The sequence below is a fragment of the Podarcis cretensis genome (assembly GCF_951804945.1).
Source record: "Podarcis cretensis genome assembly, chromosome: 8".
Lineage (NCBI taxonomy): Eukaryota > Metazoa > Chordata > Lepidosauria > Squamata > Lacertidae > Podarcis > Podarcis cretensis.
The window spans coordinates 88,041,560-88,065,922 of record NC_137177.1 but is presented as its reverse complement, the minus strand read 5'-3'; the positions used below and the strand labels follow the sequence as shown (position 1 = coordinate 88,065,922).

The 24,363-nt window shown below is 46.7% G+C and overlaps 1 protein-coding gene across 1 annotated transcript; it reads left to right on the top strand.

The window, feature by feature from the left end:
• The first annotated feature begins 14,159 nt into the window (after positions 1–14,159).
• On the top strand, positions 14,160–23,250 carry LOC307222319 (maestro heat-like repeat family member 5). The gene is made up of 19 exons (XM_079987469.1): positions 14,160–14,580; positions 14,868–14,935; positions 15,069–15,237; positions 18,454–18,595; positions 18,675–18,793; positions 18,907–19,056; positions 19,468–19,610; positions 19,764–19,878; positions 19,986–20,122; positions 20,308–20,427; positions 20,559–20,673; positions 20,941–21,075; positions 21,225–21,389; positions 21,683–21,841; positions 21,950–22,054; positions 22,172–22,277; positions 22,513–22,575; positions 22,822–23,004; positions 23,094–23,250. The coding sequence occupies exons 1-19, from the start codon at positions 14,416–14,418 to the stop codon at positions 23,105–23,107; spliced, it is 2,373 nt and encodes a 790-aa protein (XP_079843595.1). The 5' UTR covers positions 14,160–14,415; the 3' UTR covers positions 23,108–23,250.
• Positions 23,251–24,363: the final 1,113 nt, after the last annotated feature.

The window sequence follows — 24,363 nt, the reverse complement described above, 5'->3', positions numbered from 1 at the left end:
TAACTTAAAATGTTAAAAATCCTATGAATTCTGACTCTCTGGCCATTTTTTCCCATATATAAGGGCGTGGCATTGTTCCGCGAATGGCCAGAGGGATATTAGCCCTTTCCTGTACATAAAGGAAGCAGTCGCTTTGCTTGGGCTGAAATTGCTAGCTTTTGTTGGTGAACACTTCAATTGCTGAGTTTCTCTTTTTTTGTTTTAAATCTAACCCTCTTTTAAAATCTACTCCTTACCCTTCCCTTATTCAAATTCTAATTTTGCCAGAAGATGCAACATTTCAATAGTATAAAAGGTTTGCTGAGACATGAACTCCACACATGCACAGAGACTAGATCAGCTAAAAAAAAAAAAAGATAGGAAAAGAAGAGAGAGAGAGAGGGGGGGGGGAAGGAGGGGGAACTGGTGGGGGGGGAGAGGAGGTTTATGTAAAACTTGGAACCATTGAGAGAAATCACCCTTAATGTGTCCCAAGTTTGAAATCTTAACATGCCAAATTCTTTTCACAGGTATATATCAAAGCATTCCACCCCTCAATGGGATTTAAATCACGGACTTTGTGTGCATTTTAACAGGATATGTGAACCCCCGATAACAAAGTGTTTGTCCCTTCTTTTCTCCCACAGCAACTTTCTTTCCTGTTCTTTGAAACAAGTCTGAATCCCTGCTGTATTAGTGACTTCCATCTCTTTGTGGCTTTGACACTTTAAGTTACAAATAATCTCTTTTCATTTATTTAATCAGTTTTTCCATGATGTCTATGAAATTAATCGAAGCACAACCAAACATTGTTTGTGGAATGGTATTTGTTTACCTTTTTGCCTGAGTATTATTATTTTTGGTTCCTCATAGGTCATTGTGTGTGTGTTTTACTTTGGGGACATGTCCATCACATATTGAAAGTCATTTTAAGCCCTTTTCCATTGTTTTCTCATTCTTTCAGTCCAGTAGTAATCTGTGGTTTTGATAATATCTTTGTGTTGTTTAATAATAATTCTTTTCTAAATCTGATGTCTTTGTGTCAAGTCTGTTTTCATCTGACTGGTAATCTAATTTTTGGCTTTCTTTTTTATTTTTTAACCTTTGTTGTATTTTCTACAGTTCTCTTTCTATACATGTGGAGTAATTTTTTATTTCATAATATGAAAAACAACAACAAAAAAACTAAGTGAAGGAAAGCAAACAAACTTAGCAGATAATAACAGTAATTATATGAAAATGTGATAATAATATTAAAATGAGTAAAATGCTTAACATGCTAAGATTTTATTATTTGCAGCTAATAACTCAAGGAGATTTTCTTGGGGAGGGGGTTTTTGCTCCTCCCTTTTCTAACTGTCTTTTAAGTCCCTAAAAACCCTAACCCCTTACAGGATATCACTTCTACAGATGTGCAATGATGAAAAAGCAGCAACAACCCCTCAACTCAGTTCTTCGCCATCACAAGACCTGCAACAACAGACACCAGAGTTTTCAAAATGCCCACAGCTATCTCTTTCAAAGGATATAGACTGCCGTGGGAGTGGGGCTGACAAAGGGGGGTGGAGTTGAATTACAAGGACATTTTCTGACTTTTGAACCTTAAGATACATACATAAAATATCCCAATTGTCTCAAGATATGCAACTGATATTTAATTAGTTTGTTTTGTATTATGTGTTATTACGTAGGAATGTTGAAATGTGTCTTGACAGTTTGTTATTCCCACAAATGGGGGGGGGGGTATTTTTGTGTGTAATTCTTTTTATGTTTAATGTCTTATTCCTTACACCTCAGTGGAGGATTCTCATACATTTTATGCTTTTTACAGATCAGGCTATTATGTAGTCCAATGTTTAGAATTAGATAAATTTCGTTGTTTCACCTGGCACTCTGCCAACTTCCCTACCCATTTTAAAATGTGCTAAAACTCACTTTACCAAGGAGAAGCTTCTAAGATACATGAAGGTGGATATGCTTTGGCTTAGCAGGAATGATCCCTTATAGAGTTAAATTGACTTATTTGGACAAGTGCCCCTTTTAAGAATGGTTTTCTTTTAACAGATTGGTTTGAAGAGTTAAGAACCATGGGGCAAGATAAATTCAAATTGGACCCAGTGTGAATTGGGCAAGTGTATCCAGGCTGCAATTAGCTTTTGGTCCTTTTAAGTGCAAGTGAGCAACTTCCCATGACTGCAAGACCAGAGCCTATAATAATAAAACCCCATAGAAAGGCCAAGGCAAAGACATTTATCTCAGGACGTGTCCAAACCTGTGCCAGCTGTGATGGGTGCCAGGCAACATGGTTAATATGAAAGCCCTAAGTGGATTCACCAGGGATTGCCACTACTGTGACACCATGCCGGTGTGAGACCACAGAAGAGCTACCTTGACACCTGAGAACACAAAATGGCGGGGGGGGGGGCAAAGCAAACTGCATTTTTTCCAGTCAATAGTGGACCTTCCTGCTAAATGTAAAGCATAGACCACTACTGAACAAAATACAACAGGTGTTCTTTTGTGTGATATCCTATATCCAGCTATCTGCACTACTATACTTGCAAATGACCTTCAGAGGCATGGCTTGCAAGTCCCCTTCAGGTTTTCACAAACCCACACATCTAGTACAGTAGATACAAAGTTATTATTTAGTGCATATCTATATAACATACACATACATTGTATTGGTCCGTGTTGCTCCCTCCTTTGCCGCCCTGTTCAACCCACCTCCTTTTCCATTAGGGCCTATTCCCACTCACAGGGCACCCCTACCTTCACCGAGATTTAGGGTGCGGAGAAAAGATTTGCAAGTTCTTACAGAACTTTAATGCAAATCTATCTCCGAATGGGGGACTGTTACGGAAGGGGGGGGCATGTCTTCTTCACCTTCTTCGCTACAATATATTTGCTCAATTTCTCTAGGACTCCATCACCCCTCCCCTGTCCTCCATAATCCCTCAAGGTGTCAAGACCCTAATCCTGTCAAATCACTCTGCCAAACCTTTCCTCCGGGCAATGCCAGGTGATAGACTACCATTGTCTTCCCATCACTGGCACTCAGGATGTGCTTATCTGTGCATATCTCCAGCTCTGCATATTCCCCCCTCCCTCCTCCATATGTTAATCTGTGTAACCCAACCTCCCTTTAATATATTCATGATGTAATCTGTGTAACCAAACCTCTCTTTAATGTATTCATGACGTGTTTTGCACTGTATTCTGGGACATGGAGGGAGTTTCAAAAACTCATGTCACCCCTTTCTCACTGTTCAATCTTGCCTTGAACCTGTTGCGCAATAAACTTGGATCTTCTGCTGTTTGCTCCTGTCTCCGGCTGAGCTCATTTTCCTCCGCAGGGACCCACGGACTTAGTCTGATGAGCTGGGTGGCAGAGCAGCCTCGCACCCAGATTTTGCCATAACACAGGTATCATGACAAGAGACAAGCCAGGAGACAAGACTGCCTCTTTCTGTGATGCATGTCTGATGCTTGTTGGGTGGGCAGTGGTTTTCAAGCAGGGTGCTGTGGCACCCTTTGGTGCCTTGAATGATGGTCAAGGGTGCTGGTAGCAACACTGGCCTCTGTCCCTCTTTCTCCCCCCATGCCTTCTTGCATCTCTGCCTCCAAAGGTTTGCACAGCTGTTTGTTCCAGCACCCCTGGCTACAAGCTCCCCAGGCGAACGGTGCCTCTGGAGCTGGCAAGGGGGTACTTCCCTGTGGGGCAGCATGAGGAGGCACCTCTCTTTAGGGAAGGGGCGGCAACTGCGGCTGTCCAGAGGACTCCTAAGGAGAGGGGAGAGGAGAAGAAGGAACATTCCACAAAGGAAGGAGTCAGAAAAAGGACAAGAGGCTGCCAGCTCTGCTGGCAAGGGGTGATGTAGCTGGGCTCCTGAGCCTCATAGAAAGCATGTAGTTGGTCAAGGGAGCCGTGGACTCAAAAAAGTCAAAAACCTCTGGGCTAAGGGAAACCCAGCCAGATTGAAGGGGGGGGGGGTATAAAAAAATAAATTATTATTATTATCAAGTCTTTAAAAGTTGTTACACACACTTGTCTTGGCTCCTCACCTCCATGCAACATGTAAGGTGAGAAACTCTGTCACAACAGTAAAATTAAGATCTGCCTTGCTTTGACTGGTTCCTGCCGCCGCTCATTTTTCTCTGACCCATCATGGATTTAGCCCCAACCCCAAGAAACTAGTAACTGAAGGAGGTGGGTCATGGGAATTGAAGTGTACGCCTTCTGCATACAACACACCCACTGCCAAGCAGCTCCATCTCACCTGCCCCCAACCCCATACCACCCTCTCTCCTAAAATAGACCGGGGTCACTGAGTCCTTCCCAGCAATAGAATTAGCCGTTCTGGAAGATTCCTAAAATGTTATTAATCCAGAGTTCAGAGTTCAGAATTCAAAGGCCCCAAATATAAAATAAACGTTCATAAATGTACACGGCAAACACATAAGTAAGTACAGGGGAGCAATCCTGTCAGCTTCTTTAGGAGACAACAAGAGTCTGCAGGATACAAATAATAGAAAAAGTATTAAGTGTACATTTCAAAGAATATATATCACCCTAGCGTTGCATGGCATTAACATTGTTCTAACCACTAGGCCACACGGCCTCTCCTAGAGCCTTGGCACTGAGGCCGGGAATTCCATCTTCTCAACTGCCGTTGCCTAGCAACGGAGCTTGTGACCGTTTGAGGTTCCTCAGCATCTCGAGGTTGGAGGAGGTGGCCAGTAGTGACCTTCTTTCCGTCACTACAGGAGAGGATGGCGTCCCGAAGACTCCTGGAGGTAAGTGTAGGTTGCCATGGCCAGGGGACTTAACTCTGGAACCTACCTGTATGAACTTTATGAGCTCTGGCCCAATGGTTGCCAGTGGTTTGATTCGAATTAATTTTATAATGAATGATTTTAGAGTGTTGTGTTGTACTGTTTTATTGTTGTTAGGGAGGGTAAATAAAAATAAAAATTATTATTATTACTGTTGTTATTATTATGGTCACAGACCAGGATAAAAAAAGAAAGAGCATATTAATAAAGTAGCAGTTAGGATTATTATTTTTTAAACCGATAATTGTTAGAGCAAATGAGGACCAAGAAACAGGCATAGGATAAAACATCTGAATAAAATACAAGATTAAACACGGATAATGGATGGATAAAAACTGATAATTAAAACAGATAAGAACTAAAAAAAACAAAGACAGTTAAAACAACTGTAAGAGCATAAGAACTTAAAAACTCGCAGTTAAACAACTATAAGAAGCTGCAGGGTACAAGCCTCTGAAATAGAGGACCCTCACAACATTAGAAACTGCTGCGCAAATATGGTTAAAACAGACAATTGAAACAATGTACAACAATAAATTGAGAAATAATTTGTTGTAGTAAAGGGGCTCCGGCCACTCGCCCCTCCCTCACCTGCCCTTACCCTCCAGCTGGGTCAGGTTTCTGGAACGGAGGCCGGCAGCCATTTGCTTTTTGACAAAACAAAACGCAACAGAAATGGCAATGCTGCCACCACTCCGTCTCAGGGCACCAGGAGGCACAGTCCAAGGGAGAAGACTATGCTCCTTTGTTACCAGTTGCCCCACTCTGCAAGCTGCTTCCGCAAACTTGCAGGCAGAAATTCATCAGGTATAGCGTAACCAAGTACCGTATTTTTCGCTCTATAGGAAGCACCTTTTCCCCTCCCAAAATGAAGGGGAAATGTGTGTGCGTCCTATGGAGCGAATGTAGGCTCCTTGGCTTCGCGGCGGCGTGCCTGACCTGGAAGCCGGAGGCTCCAGCTTTGCTAAAGGGGCGCTGCGCCTTCTCCCTCTCTGCGCAGCGCCTCTCCTGAGAGAGAGAGAAGGCACAGCGCCCCTTGAGCGACGCACCTGTCCTGGAAGCTGGAGGAGGAACAGAAGGGTCTCCTTCTGTTCTTTCTCCAACTTCGCTGAAGGGCGCTGTGCAACGCCTCTCTGTGCAACGCCTCTCCTGTGAAGGTGCAGCGCCCCTTCAGCAACGTGCCTGTCCTGGCTTCTGCCTTAGCCCTGCGCAGCCTCTTTGGGCAGGGGGAGCCTTCATCCCGCTGCCCTGAAGAGGCTTGGCGTGGTTATCCCAGAAGCCAGGACAGCCGCACGGTATCCCAGAAGCCAGATCCCTCTTGCTGTTCTGGCTTCTGGGGTTCAGAATAATTTTTTCTTGTTTTCCGCCTCCCAAAACTAGGTGCGCCCTATGGTCTGGTGTGCCCTATGGTGCGAAAAATACGGTAGTCAGGCGTTGGACTTAGATTTCCCCTCAGATTGGCACATAAGATTTATTTAAATTTATTAAAAAAAACACAAAGTTAACAAGCTTAAAAAGCAGGCACATCTTTTGTAACTTGCAGGCAGATAAAATACAGTGTTTAGTATAGCTAACTAAGATACTCACTTCTAAGAACAAAGACAGTGATAGGATAGTTTCAAAGTCCTTCAGTAGAGTAAAGGTAAAGGTACCCCTGCCCGTACGGGCCAGTCTTGACAGACTCTGGGGTTGTGCGCCCATCTCACTTAAGAGGCCAGGGGCCAGCGCTGTCCGGAGACACTTCCGGGTCACGTGGCCAGCGTGACATCGCTGCTCTGGCCGTTTACCTTCCCGCTGGTAAGCGGTCCCTATTTATCTACTTGCACCCGGAGGTGCTTTCGAACTGCTAGGTTGGCAGGTGCTGGGACCGAGCAGCGGGAGCGCACCCCGCCGCAGGGATTTGAACCGCCGACCTTTCGATCGGCAAGTCCTAGGCGCTGAGGCTTTAACCCACAGCGCCACCTGCGTCCCTTCTTAGGATCTTTATTCCCAGGTAATTAATATTCCCAGGTAATTAAAAGTCTGATAACAACACTAGGTGGGTGTGAATAGCTGGAGCCCCAGGTGTCAAGCCCCCAAATCAAACTAGAGAACTTCCTTCCTAAGATAACAATTTACACATTTGGAGACTGTCGGTCTGCAGGGTTAAAGCAACAGACCTCTTCCCCATAACTCTTGTGGCTTTTTGATTACCCACCATACTCCGCTCCTTTCTTGACCGAAGTTTGAAATCCTTAACTTCACTACACCCTCCCCTCTAAGATGAAATTACAGTGTTAAGTCCCTAAATTTCATCAAAACAAAGTATGTACAAACTGATGTCAACATTTCCGGCTTGAGTGGTTAAGCAGCCTTTTAAAGAAAAAAATCACTAGCAGCACACTCAAACTGATCTTCCCAAAACTAGGGGGGTTGCACAGATAACTCATCGTGGCTCAATACCGCAGGCACAGTAAAAAAGCTGTGAAATAACAAAAAACTTCCTAGCCGATGTTCTGGGCAGGATAGACAAGGATAACGCATCAAAAGTACCTTTAGCCTGTTTGTACCCTTCTAGGAAGTCCAAGTGCACAAAGGCTACCTGTGTTCGACTTCCAGAAGGAGTTAACAAAGAAAATTCAAGTTCCACATACATTTTCACAGTATTAGCATGATGTTCTCTAAAAGAATTAAGCACCTTTTGGTATTTCTCTTGATAAAACACAGGACTTAGCTTGGCCTCGGATGTACTAAGGCCAAGCCAGTAAACGACTTGCTTAGGGGGGAGACTGGTAAGATTTAAAGTTACAACCCAGTCTCCTTTCTCAAAACTTTGAGTCACTATTTCCAGATCAAAACAAAATAAAAAAATTCCTTCCAGTAGCACCTTAAAGACCAACTAAGTTAGTTCTAGGTATGAGCTTTCGTGTGCATGCACACTTCTTCAGATACACTGAAACAGAAGTCACCAGACCCTTCTATATAGTGAGAAGGTGGGGAGGGGTATTACTCAGAAGGGTGGTGGGAATGGGTGATTGGCAGATAGCTGTGATGAGCCTGTTGACGACTCTTAACGACTGCAATAGGTCTTACAGGAAAAAGCTAGGGGTGAGAAGGTGAAAAATGGCTTTGTCATGTATAATGAGATAAGAATCCAATGTCTTTGTTCAGACCAGGTCTCTCCATGGTTTTAAGTTTGGTAATAAGTTGCAATTCAGCAGCTTCTCTTTCCAGTCTATTTCTGAAATTCCTTTGTAATAGAACAGCTACTTTGAGATCTTGTATAGAATGTCCTGGGAGATTGAAGTGTTCTCCTACTGGTTTCTCTGTCTTGTGATTCCTGATGTCAGATTTATGTCCGTTTATCCTTTGGCGTAGGGTTTGGCCTGTTTGTCCAATATAGAGAGCTGAAGGACACTGTTGGCATTTGATGGCATACACAATGTTAGACGATGAGCAATTAAATAGTCCCGAGATGGTATATGTGATGTTGTTGGGGCCAGTAATGGTGTTGTCCGGGTGTATGTGGCATCTGGGTTTAGTGCAGGCTCTGGTGCCAGTGTCCGTGTTAAGTCTGGTAGTAGTATTATTGTGGGTTAGGAGTTGTTTAAGATTGGGTGGCTATCTGTAGGCAATGAAAGGTCTTTCTCCCAGAGCTTGAGAAAGAGAACTGTCATTGTCCAGGAGAGGTTGTAGATCTCTGATGATGCGTTGTATTTCCAGATCAGAAAGACCTTTTTGTTCAGCAGTGGGATGGTCTTTCTCTCGGGGCAACAATTCTTTGCTCAGGTGCACCAACTTCTCTCATTGTCGCGTTGGAACAAAGTTTCTCCTAACCCTATTTGACTGGCATTGGTTTGCATTTCAAAAGGAGGCTGCTGGTCAGGGGCTAGAATCACCCACAAACTTACTAGGGCTTGTGTTAACAACTCAGCGGCTCCCTTGAGTTGGTGTAAGAGCCATTCCAGTACACACTGGATTTCTGCTCCCAGGGATTTGATGTTTCCCAAGCCCAATCTGAATCCGAAATCATTCACGTCTCCTTGAGCAAGCTGACATTTATACATTTTAACGGTCAGGTTTGCATCTTGCAATCGGGCCAAAGCTCTCTGCACATGCTTAAGGTGTTCTGGTCATGACTTAGAAAAAATTAACTCAACTTCTTCCAATCCTTCCCATCTCCCTCTGAGCATGGACAAAGGATTTTCTAGGAGCTTGCCAAAACCTGGCTGGTCTGACACAAACTCTGGGCTCCTTGAGTAAATCTCAACCAAAATTCCTAACAGATTTTGAACACAGAGGTGGGGTGGGATGGAATCCCAATCAAACCTGAAAACACTTTTACTCATAACATAACCACACTGTTTCCTAGGACTAAAGTTCTGTAAAAGACCCACCAAATCGTATTTCTTCTCCACACAAATATTTGCATTACAAAACTTTTTGAAAAACAATAAACATATTGACTGGGTCTTTATAGTCCTTGAGCTGTGGATAGAAAAACTCTTTTTCAGGCACAAAAGGGGTAAACTCTATTGTGCAAAGAGACTTTTCTGCAGTTTCTAAATGACCTAGGAGAGAGTGACCAAATCTCTGCTTTACTTCAAACGCGGCCAAATCTCCCACCATGCCAGAGGACTCAAAACTCTCCACACGCTTGCATCTTTCACAGTCTGCGTCGCTAGGGGGGTCGTTGCAAGCTGCTGGAAAGGAACTGCAATTTCAAAACCCCTTCCCCCAAAGTAAGGTTTGCACAAACTTGGGGTTCAGGGACTGGAACAAAGGGATCCCCCATAAAATCCTGGGAGGGAACTGAATCAACAGTTGCAGATTAAGGAATTAAATTTCCACCACTAGGATTACTCTTCCGAAAATCGGACTGGTTCCGCTGGGACAAAACTAAGTCTTTTGGCAGAGTCACAATATCAGAGTCTATGCTTCAAAAGGAAGGCACAACAATTCGATGAAGGTGAACACTGGGAGGTGTGCTAGACGCTGAGGTGGGCCAGTTAACACCAGGGGTGGCAGTGCGTATTAAGCCAACCCTCTTCCCAACCGATTTCTCAGGAACAGCAGTCACAGCAGTTCCAGTGGTTTTGGGAGTTATAGCATCAGGCGCCCAACCTTCACCCCTCCCATCTGGGATAAGGCTTCCCTCAGTCCTCAAACCTTGAGGTGTTGTTCCCCAGTTTCCCATCCCCTGTACCTGGGTGGGTAAGACCTTGATGGAAAAAGAGTTCACCGCAAGTTGTTGTTGGTAAACCTTAAATCCCAAATTGTTCCCCACCAGGACAGGACATTTGCACACTTCAGGATCATGTACTATAATTAGGTGGTTTCCATAGTACCCCTTATACGATACTGGAACAATGGCAGTAGGTTGAAAAATCTCGTTCACACCATAGGGGCTAATCTTTAAGGGTTTAGCCTGCATCTGTAGGGGCAAAACCAAATCTCTGGACACACTGGTAATGTCAGACCCAGTGTCTCAGAAAGAGTTCACAGCAATTCCGTTGATCTCCATGGGGGCTGTAAACTTCGAATTAGCCCACTTCAGATGAGGCACACTTGAACCAGCATCAGTACTCACAGGTCCCACAATAACCGCACTTGAAGTGGCTACAGCTGGTTTGGAAGCTATAGCGTCAGGAGCTGCCCCACCCTTCCCCTCCGGACCGAGCTTTCCTCAGTTCCTGATTTTTGCTGTTCCGCTTCCCAATCTTCCTCGGTCAAGCACAGTCTGGAACTCGGAGACAATTTAGCACGTTCCCCACCTGCTGTAGAGGAGTCTTTTGCAGGAGTCTGTACCCACCAGCCAGTCCCCTGCTGGCCAGATGAGAACAATTTAGTCTAAAAGATTCTGTGAATTCTGTGGCCTCCTCTAAAGATCGTGGACTTTGGTCAGCAACCAAACTCGCAATTTCTGAAGACAGGTGGTGCATAAGTTGCTCTATCAGCATCAGCTGCCTAAGTTCTTCAAAGCCACACACACTTTCGGCTGAAAGCCAAAGTTCAAAGTTCTGGGCCATTTTCGCAGAATACACACCAATGCTGTCTGAGGGACCAGACTTATCCCCTTTTCGGAAAGCCCTCCGATAGTTCTCAGGATGAAGTCCATGCCTTTGCATGACTAATTTTTTAAAGCGCTCATAGTCACTGATTTGGGATGAGGGGAGATGGCCCATCAATTCGGCTAGGTCTCCACAAATTAGGGAGCACAAAATTGGCATGTACATTTTCAGGGACACCCCCATATCTTAGCAGGTTACTTCAAAAAGAGTCAGATAACTCAGAACATCAGTGGGGGGGGGAGGGCTGATATTTCAGAAATGCCCTCCAGTTAAGGTTGCTCAAAGTTAGCCCCGGAGGAGACGGTCTGCGATTTTCTCCTCGTGGCTCCTCGTCATACCTTGGAACAGGATGTGGAGACGCTAGTCCCTCCGGACGCAGGTGTTGCGTCGCCCGTATCCACGCGAGGGTCTAGGGAGAAATTCCTCCTCCTCTGCTGCGTACTGTCGCGCTGCTCCACGAGTTTCCCAAGCTCTTACTGGCGAGCAGACCCATCCCGGGCTGGCTGGGCGAACGCCGTCTCACTGTTCTGCGAATGTCGCGCGATGGACGCTCTCGACGGTAGTCTCCCACAGACACTTCTTGCAGCTGCTGCCGCAGATCTTGATACTCATAAGCCATCCGGCTGACTCTCGGCCCCATAAGAATGGACTGGCCCATCTTTGGAAACTTATCACGGCACCGGTATCCACCTTGGCCTGGGTTTTGCACCCACTCAACCGCATCGCCCTCTGAAAACTCCATCTCTTTGGGCTCTGCATAAACAAGATAGTTCCCTCTAGGACGTGTGGAGGCCATCCTAGCTTCCACTTCCCCTCACGAAGTGACAAGAGTTGGTTAACTGGCGCCCCCCTCACTCTCTCCAAGTTGCAGAACTCTTGCCCACCCTTCCGAACAGTTCTTAATTCGCTGGCATCCACCAGCTCTCTCTCCGACTCGGGATCTCCCAAAAACCAGGAGGCGGAGACTTGGAGGTTGGGGGGCGTTGTCTCCGAAGGAAGGGAACTGCCTTCTCCACCCGGGCCCCATTCGTCCACAGTACGCAAAGTGTATTCCTGGGAAGCCCCGGCTTCCATAATTCCTGACTATCTCTATCCAAAAAATAAATAAAACGCCTGTAGTACACAAAAGAAAAAATCGTGCCAATTTAAAATCAAAGTGCCAATTTAAAATCAAATTTAAAATCAAAGTGCCTTTCTGCAGGGAAGTTCCATCCCACCGCTGCCACCATGTAGTAAAGGGGCTCCGGCCACTCGCCCCTCCCTCACCTGCCCTTACCCTCCAGCTGGGTCAGGTTTCTGGAACGGAGGCCGGCAGCCATTTGCTTTTTGACAAAACAAAACGCAACAGAAATGGCAATGCTGCCACCACTCCGTCTCAGGGCACCAGGAGGCACAGTCCAAGGGAGAAGACTATGCTCCTTTGTTACCACTTGCCCCACTCTGCAAGCTGCTTCCGCAAACTTGCAGGCAGAAATTCATCAGGTATAGCGTAACCAAGTGGTCAGGCGTTGGACTTAGATTTCCCCTCAGATTGGCACATAAGACAAAAGAAAGTTTCTTTTTTTAAAATTTATTTTAAAAAACCACAAAGTTGACATGCTTAAAAAGCAGGCACATCTTTTGTATCTTGCAGGCAGATAAAATAAAAACATTGTTTAGTATAGCTAACTAAGATACAAAAGTATTGTTTAGTATAGCTAACTAAGAACAAAGACAGAGATAGGATAGTTTCAAAGTCCTTCAGTAGATCCGCATTACAAACTCAGCAGGAATCTCCATTACAAGGAGACACAAGATGGCTGCCAGCAAAGGTGGTACGCTAACAGCCGGGCGAATTGCAGGTTGCAGAGCGCTCTTTCTCAGCCATTCTTAGGATCTTTATTCCCAGGTAATTAAAAGACTGATAACAACACTAGGTGGGTGTGAATAGCTGGAGCCCCAGGTGTCAAGCCCCCAAATCAAACTAGAGAACTTCCTTCCTAAGATAACAATTTACACATTTGGAGACTGTCGGTCTGCAGGGTTAAAGCAACAGACCTCTTTCCCATAACTCTTGTGGTTTTTTTGATTACCCACAATACTCTGCTCCTTTCTTGACCAAAGTTTGAAATCCTTAACTTCACTACAAATGTACAACAATAAACTATCCCAGGGAGTTGACTCAGAGTCAGGGCTTTTCATGCCGGACTATTTTGAGTTGGGCGATGGTCTGCGCCTACAGATCTGTACACAGAATCTGGCGACCATCCAGGTCATCTTCTGCTCTTTGCCTAACAGCAAAAGGTCAAATTTTTGCTTTTGCAGGAGGTCGGCGAACCGTTCCGCGAGTCTCTTCGTCTAGCGTTTTTTTCGTCTTGCGAAGCAAGCCCATTGACGGCTTAGCGGATTAGCGCTATTAGCGGTTTAGCGGCTTTGAGCAGCTTAGCGGATAAGCGGATAAGCGGCTTAGAAAAAGGGGGGGGGAAGGGGAAAAACCCCGCAGGAACTCGCAAGACATTTTCGTCTTGCGAAGCAAGCCCATAGGAAATTCGTTTTGCGAAGCACCTCCAAAATGGAAAACTCTTTCATCTAGCGAGTTTTCCGTCTTGTGAGGCATTCGTCTTGCGGGGCCCCACTGTACGCGCCTCTTCATAAAAGGGACATCTAAAGAACAAGTGTTCTGGGCTTCCTATCTCTCCCAATGGACAGGTGCAAAGTCTCTGAGCATACGGGACCCTTCTAAAGGCTCCATCCAGGACCGGCGAGGGAAGAGCCGCGCTTCTGGCGAGTGTAAAGGCCCTTCTTGCATCCCTAGAAAGAAGAAAGAAGAGATATGCTGCCGGTGCGGCTATATCTCTCTCGATTTCTCCAATTCTATAGTTGGGGCACCTTGCACAGTCCTGCTGTCTCTCGGTGTCTAATATTCTTTGCCTGACCGTAGCATTAGCCTGGCCCAAGCCCAGACTTAGAAGGGCTTGAGGGGCAAAATCTAGTTTCCGGAGGGTGTTCAGGACTGCAGTTTGCCAGCCCGACTGGAATTGGTCACAGAGGATCAAAGGGGCTATCCCTCGGGGGGAGCAGGTTCAATGTCAGCCATTTGTAGATTGATGTTAGGCAGATGCTAGCCTCCACTCTCATCACCCCCGTTTCCAATCTAATCCATGCATTTGAGACAAAATCTGGGGACTTGGAGGAGAGCTCTAAGAAGAGGGAATCAAACTGATTCTAAGCCAAAGGTCAGGTGGAACAACTCTGTCTTTTTGGCCCTGCGGAAAGAAATCAGATCCTGCAGGGCCCTGGTCTCATGAGACAGAGTGTTCCACCAGGCCGGAGCCAGTGTTGAGAAGGCCCTGGCTCTGGTTGAGGCTAATCTAACTTCCTTAGGGCCTGGGATCTCTAGGGTGTTGCTATATATGGACCTTAAGGTCCTCTGTGGGGCATACCAGAAGAGGCGGTCCCGTAGGTACGAGGGTCCTAGGCTGTGAAGGGCTTTAAAGGTCAAAACCAGCGCCTTAAATCTGACCCTGTACTCCACCGGGAGCCAGTGCAGCTGGAAAAGCACTGGGTGAATATGCTCCCATGGCAGAGACCCTGTGAGGAGCCTCGCTGCAGCATTTTGCACCCACTGGAGTTTCTGGGACAGCTTCAAGGGCAGCCCCACGTAGAGCGAATTACAGTAGTCAAGCCTGGAGGTGACCATCGCATGGATCACTGTGGCCAGGTTGGGGCGGGAAAGGTAAGGGACCAACTGCTTGATGAGGCGAAGGTGGAAAAATGTCGCCTTGGCTGTTGTAACCTGCGCCTCCATGGAAAGGGAGGTGTCAAGGATTACACCCAGACTCTTAACCGAAGGCTTAAATGAATAGAAGGATGAATAAGGTCTCTAAGGAAATGGAGGCCAGAGATTTTCAGTTTGTTTCCCAACCTACCTCATCTGTGCTTTCCTGCTCAATACAAAAACATGAATGGGTCTGATCCATTCTTCACATTCTGACGTTCCTGTTTCTCTTTTCTCATGGACAGGGAATTGATTTTGATGAAGATCAAATATCGGAAATCAGCCTGGAAGATGGGGAGGATCTTCCTCCAAGGTAATCCTGTGCTAATCCCCTCCCCCATAATCAATTGCTTTTAAAAAAGAACCCGGTGGTGGTGCTTGGGGTCTTTGAAGGATGGGAGGCAATAAACCCTTTTGACAAAAGTGCTACTCCTCTCTCCCCTCAGCATCCCAACCACAGCTTCTCCGGATGCGGCTGATCTTCCTCCTGAAAGCATCAGCAAGGACCGGCTGAAGAACAGATTTACGGATGTCGTCGCAACCATGAAGAATGGGAAGATCCGAAGGAAGGCGCTCCAAGATCTTTCCGCCCTCCTGAAGAAGATCCAGGAATATGTGAGTTGCGTGGCGAGTTCCCACCTCCCCCACGGAAATAAAGACACAGGACACCAGTATTTTAGGTTAATGGGCAAAATTAGGCCACAACTTTATTGATTACAGGAACTGAGCGGTAATGGCTTAGGCATTGGTCCTATCGACTAACCGGCTTCAGCCTGATTGCTAGAAGACCGGCAAGGGTTAACCACCAGTAGGGGGAGTCCTGCTGATGTACATCAACTAGGAGCTCCCCCAGGGTCACCCCTCGAGGGCGTGCCTTCGGCCCTCACCTCCATAGGCTTAGGACAGAGCAACGCCCCCCGGAATCCTTTACCGGACTACCCTTCAATTTGGGGGAGGGTGATGGCGCTTCCTCCCCCCCTTTCATCTGCATATCAATACCCTTATCAATGCCTAACCGCCAATGCCAAGGGAGATGTGACGATTTGCTACGAGGTAGGCAAAAAACCAAATGGCTGGTGCCAATTTGCCAAGCGGGAAAAATTCCTACCAGGCCCCTTGACGGCGACCAACCGAAGTCCATAGCAATGTCAAAGAGCCAAATCTAAAGGGTGGCAGGGTGGGAAAACCGGAGCTGCTGGGGCACTGGGAGAAAAAGGGAAATCCTTTTTTTTAATGATATTTATTAGAAGTTTCAAAAATTTCAGAAAAAAGCAAAAGAGAGAGCAACAAAAAATTAACAAAACATACATAACAGTACATCAAAAAAGGAAGGAAGGAAGAAAAAAACACACATAAAAACCAATACACCAATAACAATAAAAAAACCCACACATCCAGTATTCCATATCTCCATCCTTCATTTACTTGTTTCATCGACCTCCTCGCACCTCCCTTTTTGTATTCTAGTTTAGTTATTTGTTTCAGCAAATTCTTTCCATCTTTCTCAATTTTTATTAAGTAATTTGTCTTAAGAGTCTAACCTATTAGTTAACTCAGCAAATCCTTTCCATCTTTCACTATATTCTGTCATTCAATTTACCTTAATTTATTTTAACCTTATCTTACCATAAAATACCTTAAAGCTTAAAACTTAATATTTATTTGTGCATAATTCCTTATATCATTTCTACTAAAGCCAAATATTTTCATTCCAACATTTTTCCTAATGCTCATTAATTTTACACTAATTCCCAAAATAATTTTAAAAAAAAAATTCTTCCAATCTTCCTCCAGCGTCTCTTCTTCCTGGTCTCGGGTTATGTCAGTCCTTACTGTCCATTCCATCTAGTCCATCAACCTGGTAATCTTATGTCTGAGGCTCTTAAGTCTTTTCCATGTCCCTTCTGCAGATCTTCTTCTTGTTTGTACTTGCACTTTACCTTATCTTTTGTTGATCTCTTTCTTAAATCCTTTCCTTTCTCATTGAGGAGTAGGTCTCGGGGATGTTCCAACTCAAAAATATCTCCGTCTCTCCTCAGCAGATCGGCCCATTCCCCACAGTCCCATTCCCCACAGTCAACAGTGTAGTCCAGAAAATATTTAAAGGCATGTTTCAAAGTCCCTCCAAACTTAAGGGCCCCCACAACTCCAGACCCCCCCTGGCCCACTCCAGATTCAACCTTCAACAACAACGGCTTATGCTCCTGTAGGACCTCGGGCTTCTCCATTTGTATTACTTGAGGTTCAACAGCAACCTCCTCCATTATCTTCTGCGTTTGCACTTGCTCTATCAAATCAGGTTCTTGAGTTGGCTCCTGGATGGTTTCTGTATAAGTATTCACTGTTTGTCCAAAAGTTTTGACTGCAACAGTCATCAAATCCATCTTCTCATGCATCTGCTCCAACAAAGCGCTTGTCTTGCAAAAAGCAAGCACCAAAACTTCTTCCAAACACATTTTTGTTCAAGGTCACAGTCTGTTCCCAGGATCCTAATCACCACAGCTGTAAAGTCCCCAGATCGACTCCAGCAACAATTTAACAAACTCCCTCTAGAGGAGACAATTTCTATTTGTATCCATCTTTTGAAAGCAGATCCAACAAAATAAAGTTACTTTCATTTTTCAATTTTTTTGTTTCTTTTAAATGCAAAAGGCAACATTGGAGACAATTTGTTTCTCTTCTTTAACTATCTGTCAAAGGATGTTCCTTTCGCAGTCAATGAACTTCACCAAAAATCTCTGTCTCTGACACCCCGTTCCCAGGTTTGAGACAGTGGAAATTTATCTTTCTTTACTCTCTCTCCTGCAGGCTTAAACAGTCAAAATTCCCCCTCTTTACTCCTGCTTCCAAGAGGGGTTTAGATGGTTAAAACAGAAGGAATTTTAAACCTTTATGTACAGCTTTCCAGACTTTAGCTTGCACAATTTTTGCTTCAGGCTATTTACAAAAGCGGAAGGCGGACTTCCTGTTTAGGACCTTCCCGCTTGAGTGCCAAATTAAAATGTTTCTTAGCCCAATTTTCTGTTCTACTCAAGGGTACTTGTTTAGAGTCCAATTGTCCACAGGAAAAAGTCAGTGCTCTCTGACAACGGCTGTGCGGCTTCACTCCGTAAAAATAGCGGTCAATTCAAAACACCGCGCCGCTCACCCCACGTCGCTTCGGATCCCCGAAAAAGGGGTTTCCTTGCCTGTGTGTGTGGGGCGCTCCTGGTGTCAGCCCAATCCCACGTTCCCAGGCTCCCTCTGCCTGGGATTTTTAAAGGGTCTCCGCCTTCGCCGCGGCGGCAAGACCCGATTTTCGCGGAGTGGGTTCCTCTGGATCAGAGGAATTCCACCATTGCCGATGGCGCTAACCCGGAAGTCCGAAAAAGGGAAATCCTCAGGCGCGCCGATTGGCTGGCAAGGGAGGTGACGCGCCCGAGGATTCCCTGCTCTTGCGGGGGCTGCAAGCCAGCCCCCGAGTACGTAGGGGGAGGGCATGAAGCCCACAACCCCACCTCCTCTCCAGCTCAGAAGTGGCTTTACTGAAGGGAAGCATTGCAACCATGCAGGGCTGTCAAGGCCTTCAGGCTGCCGCTTCTAGGTGCCCAAGGGACCATCAGGCATCCCAGCACATACTCAATTTGGAGAACAGAGCTGGGCCATAGTGAGTAAAACGGCTGAGAAAAGAAGAAAAAAGCAAACATTAGGAAAAGAGGGGTGGGAAGTCAAAAAGAAATGGATTTTTTTCTGTAGAGGATGCTAAATGTTTTGGAATGTTTGGAAGATTTAATAAAAATGTTATAGGAAAAATGGTGATGGGTTGCTTCTCTTCTCTGGGTTTCTTCTCAGCCATCGGTAGCGGTTCCTGCATCCTCCTTTGGCCAACTGGTGGCGATTTCCTGCCTTTGTGCATTGGATCCGGACCCGGAGAGCAGGCAGCGGGCAGCAGAGGCTCTCTGCCATCTTCTGCCCATCCTGCGGTGCAACGAAGGTAAGACTAGAAGAATGTATCCCAGGATGTGGTGGAGGTTGAGCAAGACCCAAACTAACCCTTTGGCTTTCCTTCGCAGAGACCCTGGCACAAATGTCATGGAACCAAATACTTATCACCAGAGCTGAGAAGGTCCTCAGATCCACCGGAGGACCGGTTCCTGAATTGTTCGTGAATAATTGTTACTGTCTTGCCAGGGTAAGTCGCTGTCTCTCAAGCCACATGTTCTGGGTTCCGCAGAGGCAGCACCTGGGCTTTCTGCTGCCCAGCCCTGCCCTGTGGGCATCTCTGACCTTCCTCTCTTGCTTCAGGTCTTTGGCGCCTTTCTCCCTGCGGAGCAGCTCTTGGAGGCCATGTGCTTCCTGGCCAGAGACCTGGTTGTCGAGAGCAGCTTCAACCCACTGGATATCTCCCACTTACTGCAAGAATTCATCAAGCAGTTTGGCGGCACAAAAGTGGAGGTAAGGCATCTGCAAAGGTAGGAGAGAAGAAGATTCTCTGCTTTGGTGTAGGGGAGGCAACCTCATGCCATTGGGTGGCCAGGACACATGTTAGTTGAGAGGGCCTGGCAATGTCAGGACAAGAGCCTCAGCCAAGGGTCCTGAGAACATGGATTCAGGGATGGGGAATCCTCCTCCTTCTGGGAGTAGACTGGCAAGCTTCTTCTCTTGGCCCACAATGGATAGGAGAACTGGTGCCCTGGAGCTGCCTGGGTCCAATACTCCCAAGGACCTTGAGTGGTACCTTGGAATGAAGATGGCTGTGGTGGCACAGGTCAAGGGTCCCTCTTTCAATGAGGGATGGAGGGATCCGCCTGCAGACAGCCCCGCTTCCTTGTACTCCCCAAGCAACCCTCTCCTTTTCTCTGACAGGTGAAGGTGCTGCTGAAGGCCTTCTATAAGATCAGCCAGGGGCCTACAGTGCAAGGCAGAAGCATGGCCGTCTTTGCTTTGTCCATCTTGTCGCACCACCACCTGGCAACAGTGGTTGAATATCTCCTCCAGTTTCCTTTCGGGTATGGAGCCCTCCAAGTTCTACTGGGCTAAGGGGGAGGTTGGCAAGCTGCAGGGCTTGCTCAGAAAGCCCTTGCTGCCATTTCCTCTCTCTGGAGCATGGCAGCAAGCAGAAGACTTGAAGCTGACCATTGCTCTTGTTTTTGCATTCCCAGAGACTGCGAGAGAGTGTGGAAGGAGGTGTTAGCATCGGCCGACCCAGAACAACTGATCCATCTTACGGCCAAGCAGCTTTACGAAAGCCCCTTGGCGGAATCTGCCACCGAAGTGGTAAGGACCACCTGCTTTCTGGCTTCCTTCTTCCTAGGGTAATATCTAGGGATTCCTGTATTCTGCAGGAAAGCAGATAAAGTGACTTGCACCCCTCTCTCTTCCAGCAACATCTCACCCGCCTGTTGCACGCCATCCTCAGGATGGAGGACTACAAGGCAGCTGTGCGCCAGAACTTCCCACAGCTGCTCATCGCTCTCCTGGGGATGGTTATGAACTTCCATTACGACCAGGAATTCCTTGGGTGAGTAGTGTGTTGCAAAGGGACCAATGGAGTCCTTTCCCCTTCAGCCTCAGGGGGTTTCCTGTCCAGCTTGGTTTTGCAAGACAGGCTCTCCTTCAGGCGGCTGCTAGGGAGGAGGGATGGGGAAGGAATTTGAGTGTGTGGCAATGACCCTCTTGGTAAAACTGGCCTTGCTTTTATTGCAGAGGGGCTAAGGAAGTTCTGCACCTCCTTCTTGGCACCACTGGAGAGCAAGTGGAGGCGGCCATCGTTGACCAACTTTTCTGCCGGGAGACTTTCAGCCAGGGGTTGTCTGCCATGGTGAGGTAAGAGGAAGAACGCGGTGACCTTCCCCAGTGGTCTGGCAAATGGAGCTGAAGGCACGGGATCGGACTGTGCCCATTTGCTTCCTGCGGTGTCTTTGCCTTCCTTACCAAGATCTGTTTCTCCATTTCAGAGCTGTCGGAAAGCGACGCTGGTGGATCCCTCCCATGGTGGAAAGCATCATCGCTGCTCTCGAGGACCAGGACTTTGCCGGAATGCCACAAGTCGCGGCAGCTATCTACATCGAGGTGAGGGGGACTGACGCGGGAGGAAATGGGTGCAGCAAGGAGGCCCTGGCTTGGTTTCTGCCAAGTGTTGGGCTGCTTTGAGCCTACGGACTGTTGCCTGTTTTAGTGCTCCTCAGAGTAGACCCATTGGATTTGATGTACATGACAAACTTTGGTGCATTCACTTCAGTGGGTTTGCTCTGTGCAGAATTGCAAATGGTGGGTAAAAGGAGAACCTGCCTCAGTCTCTCATCACTGAAGTGTTTCTTTCTCTTTGGGCCTCTTTAGCTGCTCAGCTGCCGTCTGGAGGTCTATCCCTGTGAAGATACACTGGAGCAGCTCCTCAACTGGCTGGAACACGACCACCTGCAAGTCCGGAAGCTCAGCGTCAGAGGGATATCCCTGCTTCTGGACTCTGACATGGCAAGTGATGCTCAGAGGGAGGGAGGGGGGGTACAGATCTCGATTCTAATCATGGTCCAACACTCTTTTGCTGGCACAATACTGAAGGGCCTGTGCTAAAAGGCGTGAGGCCTTTCAGACCTTTGAAAAGATTCTCTCTTTTGTTTTAGGACCCTTCGCTTCTGCGGCTCTTGCTGCTGGATTCCCTCCCTTCTGCGGAAGCCGATGTCCTCCCAGAGTTGATAGAGCTAGTAGACCAAGCCTACCATTCCAGGGAGCTGGGAGAGGAAGACCTGAAGATGCTGGCAGCAACCTACTGCGGTCTGGCTGCCCATGTGAGTGTTAGGGAAAACATGACATCACACCCGGTGGAGGAGGAATGCTTTGGAAGAGGAAGGGTGGGGTTTAGACTGGCATGCAGCGGAGATGTTCTGGCTTCAGGATGGTCTTCCTCTGGAGCACCTTCTCTTGGAAGCCTGCCTGGAAAACGCAGGGGGAGAGCCACCCCTGCCCCCAGTCTCCCCCAGGAGGAGGATAGGGGGCTGAGCAGCCTCAAAACACCCCAGTGGGCAGGAGAAAGGAAGGTGATCTGCTGAGAAACACAACCTCTGATATTTTCTGCCTACAGGAGGAAGCCTCCGTCCGGGCATCAGCCATCGAACATCTGGGGCTGCTTCGGGGCTGGGTGAGAGACCAAAGGCTTCCCATAACAACAACAGAAGAGGAAGCCATTCACGAACTGGTTGTGGTCCTCATTCACCTCGAAGACGAGGACGTGGTGGCCAAGGTGAGGGCCAAAGAGGTGGACTTACACAGTAGGAGGGAGGGATTGTTCTCAGGAGCTTACGAGACTATGTACCGCAATTTGTAACCCTCTTCTCTTCTTGTGTTGCAGGCCGCAAGGAGGGCTCTTTCCCATCTAGCCCCACAAGTGAAGTGGTGGGCTCGTTCCAACAAATTTAGCCTCCACTTTGCTCTCCACCAGGCTGCCAAGCATCTGGTAAGGTCCCTCTGCTTTGTTGGTAGCTTTGCCCAGGCATGTCTCTGGGAGTGCAAGGCTCTTCTGCCGCGCTCTCAAGCTTCTCTGATGCCACTTCTCCTTTGTCTTTGCCCACAGAGCAAGACCTTCAGCAAGGACATCCTTCGGAGTGCTGCCTTGACATGTACGAAGCCGTCCGCCAACAGGCTGCCATCAGTCTCCAGGGTGGCAGCTCTGCTTCTGGGTAAGTCAAGCAATGTTCTTCCCTGGTAGGGATGGACAGAAACGTCTTGGTAATGATGGCAGGGAGGATGGACATGTACCCAGGCCACCTGCTAGGTAGGCCATCTGCGCCCAGATCTTGCTCTGAGTGAGGGTGGAGACCTCTAGAGCATACCTGCCCTCCTGCCGAGCTGCCTCTGTCTCCACTTGCTTTGCATCGAGATGACGTCCCTTTTCTTGCCTCTTTCTCTCTCTAGGTCATCTGGCTTTCCGGGATGCCAGTTTCATCCACCATCAAGACATGGCATCCTATGGAACATGTGAGTGAGACGTACGGAGGGCAGGGAGGGATGCTTCTGCTGAGAAAGGTCTTCAGGGGAAGGCAAATTCTCAGATGTATGTTCAGACAGAGGTGCCACAAGATGAACATGCAAAGAGAATTGGCATGTGACTTCACTGCTCTCTCTCTCACACAAACACACCTGACGGCTGTTTTCATATTGTTGATGCATGGCTCTTTTCCTGTGTATCTCCGCCTTGCTCAACCTTTCTCCCTTGCCACTCAGGGCTGGAAGAGATGCAGCAGCACGAGGAAGAAGGGCTCAGGCAGACAGGGAGGAGCTGCCTGAACATCATGCAGCGGGCCTATAAACATCGGAAGAAAGGCAGGGTCCAGCGCTTTTTGAGGAGGCTGCTCCACTGCGTTCACAGGGAACCTTACCCGCAGGACTTCCTGAGCTGCATGCCAGGTGAGTGAGGCATCTGGTGGGCTATTGGGACACCTGGTGGGCTGTCTGGATGGGACGTTTCTCAAGGAGCCTCTTTCTCCTCCTGACAGAACATCCGCAGTAGCGCCAGGCCAAGACAACGTAACATCAGAGTTGTGCCGCAGAGATACCATCTTCTGCTCTCCGCGGGATCCAGTCTGGACCAGCGCCAGGAACATCAACGCCACCAGGATGGACCAAGAGGAGTGGTGCTGCCCTCACGATCTTCCGTACACAGCGGTAGGAAACCTTTTTGTTGTTGTTGTTGTGTTTCTTGTTGATGTTGTTTTGGATTGTTGATTTTATTGATTTTGAATCTCAGGGTGGTTCACAACACCAAGTATACGAAGCACAAAATACATAATAAGAATAATCACTGCACAAAATTCATAATAAAAATATCAGAACATAATATAAATTAAAATAATAAAAACATACTAAAAATAGCCACAAGACTAATGTATGCACACTAATAAACAATACAAAATCTAAATCAACGTAACACATTTAACAATCATTTAAAACAACCCCACCTTCTTGAAGAAGGCTGATATATTAGATTTAGAAGGTTGGAATACGAGGTTTGGATGGCACGCCTACCTAACATACAACAAAGTGGCAGTGCATAAGGACTTTTTAAATCATATAGTCAGAATTTCATTATACAAGGTCTGGGATAAGTACCACAGACTATTAGAGCCCAAAATACCCTGGTGGGTATCCCCAGTAGAGATGATAACGGTAAAAAAGACAAACATGGACACAAATTGGGCAACCTAGCAACAATTAATAAAGGTAGAACAGGACCAATTAAAAATCAAATTGTATGAAGAAATTAAACAGTATTGTAACGGCTAGATTCACTATCACCTAATAGTGCATATATTTAATCAGGATAAGAAAATTGGTTTTGGAGAAAAGAAGTCATTCTTACAAAAGGAATTAGTACCAATTAATAAAAAGACCCTATCTAGGATGTATGATCTACTTTTGGAATGGGAACTCAAGGATGAGATGCTAAAGGACGTTATGATAAAGTGGGCACAGGATTTTGGCCACAACATAATGTTAGCTGTGGAAATTTGACATCAAGTTCACAGCATGCTATACAATAAGGGAGAATCTAATGAAAATGATCTACCGATGGTACTTAACCACTGCCCCAAGGAATTGGCAAAAATCTATAAGCAAAAAACCAATGTGTGCTGGAGATGTAACACCGAGATAGGAACAATGTACCATATTTGGTGGGCCGTAAGGAGTTAAAAAGCTTTTGGAACAAAGTTCATGAAGAAATCATTAAGATTTTTTTAAAAAACATTCAATAAGAAATCAGAAGCG

Excerpts from the sequence above, each read along its gene's own strand:
- LOC307222319 (XM_079987469.1), top strand. The coding sequence starts at position 14,416 with ATGCTCCCATGGCAGAGACCCTGTGAGGAGCCTCGCTGCAGCATTTTG. Across the intron at positions 15,238-18,453 it reads TGAAGAAGATCCAGGAATAT|CCATCGGTAGCGGTTCCTGC; the intron begins GTGAGTTGCGTG and ends GTTTCTTCTCAG. Across the intron at positions 20,428-20,558 it reads GGGTTGTCTGCCATGGTGAG|AGCTGTCGGAAAGCGACGCT; the intron begins GTAAGAGGAAGA and ends TCTCCATTTCAG.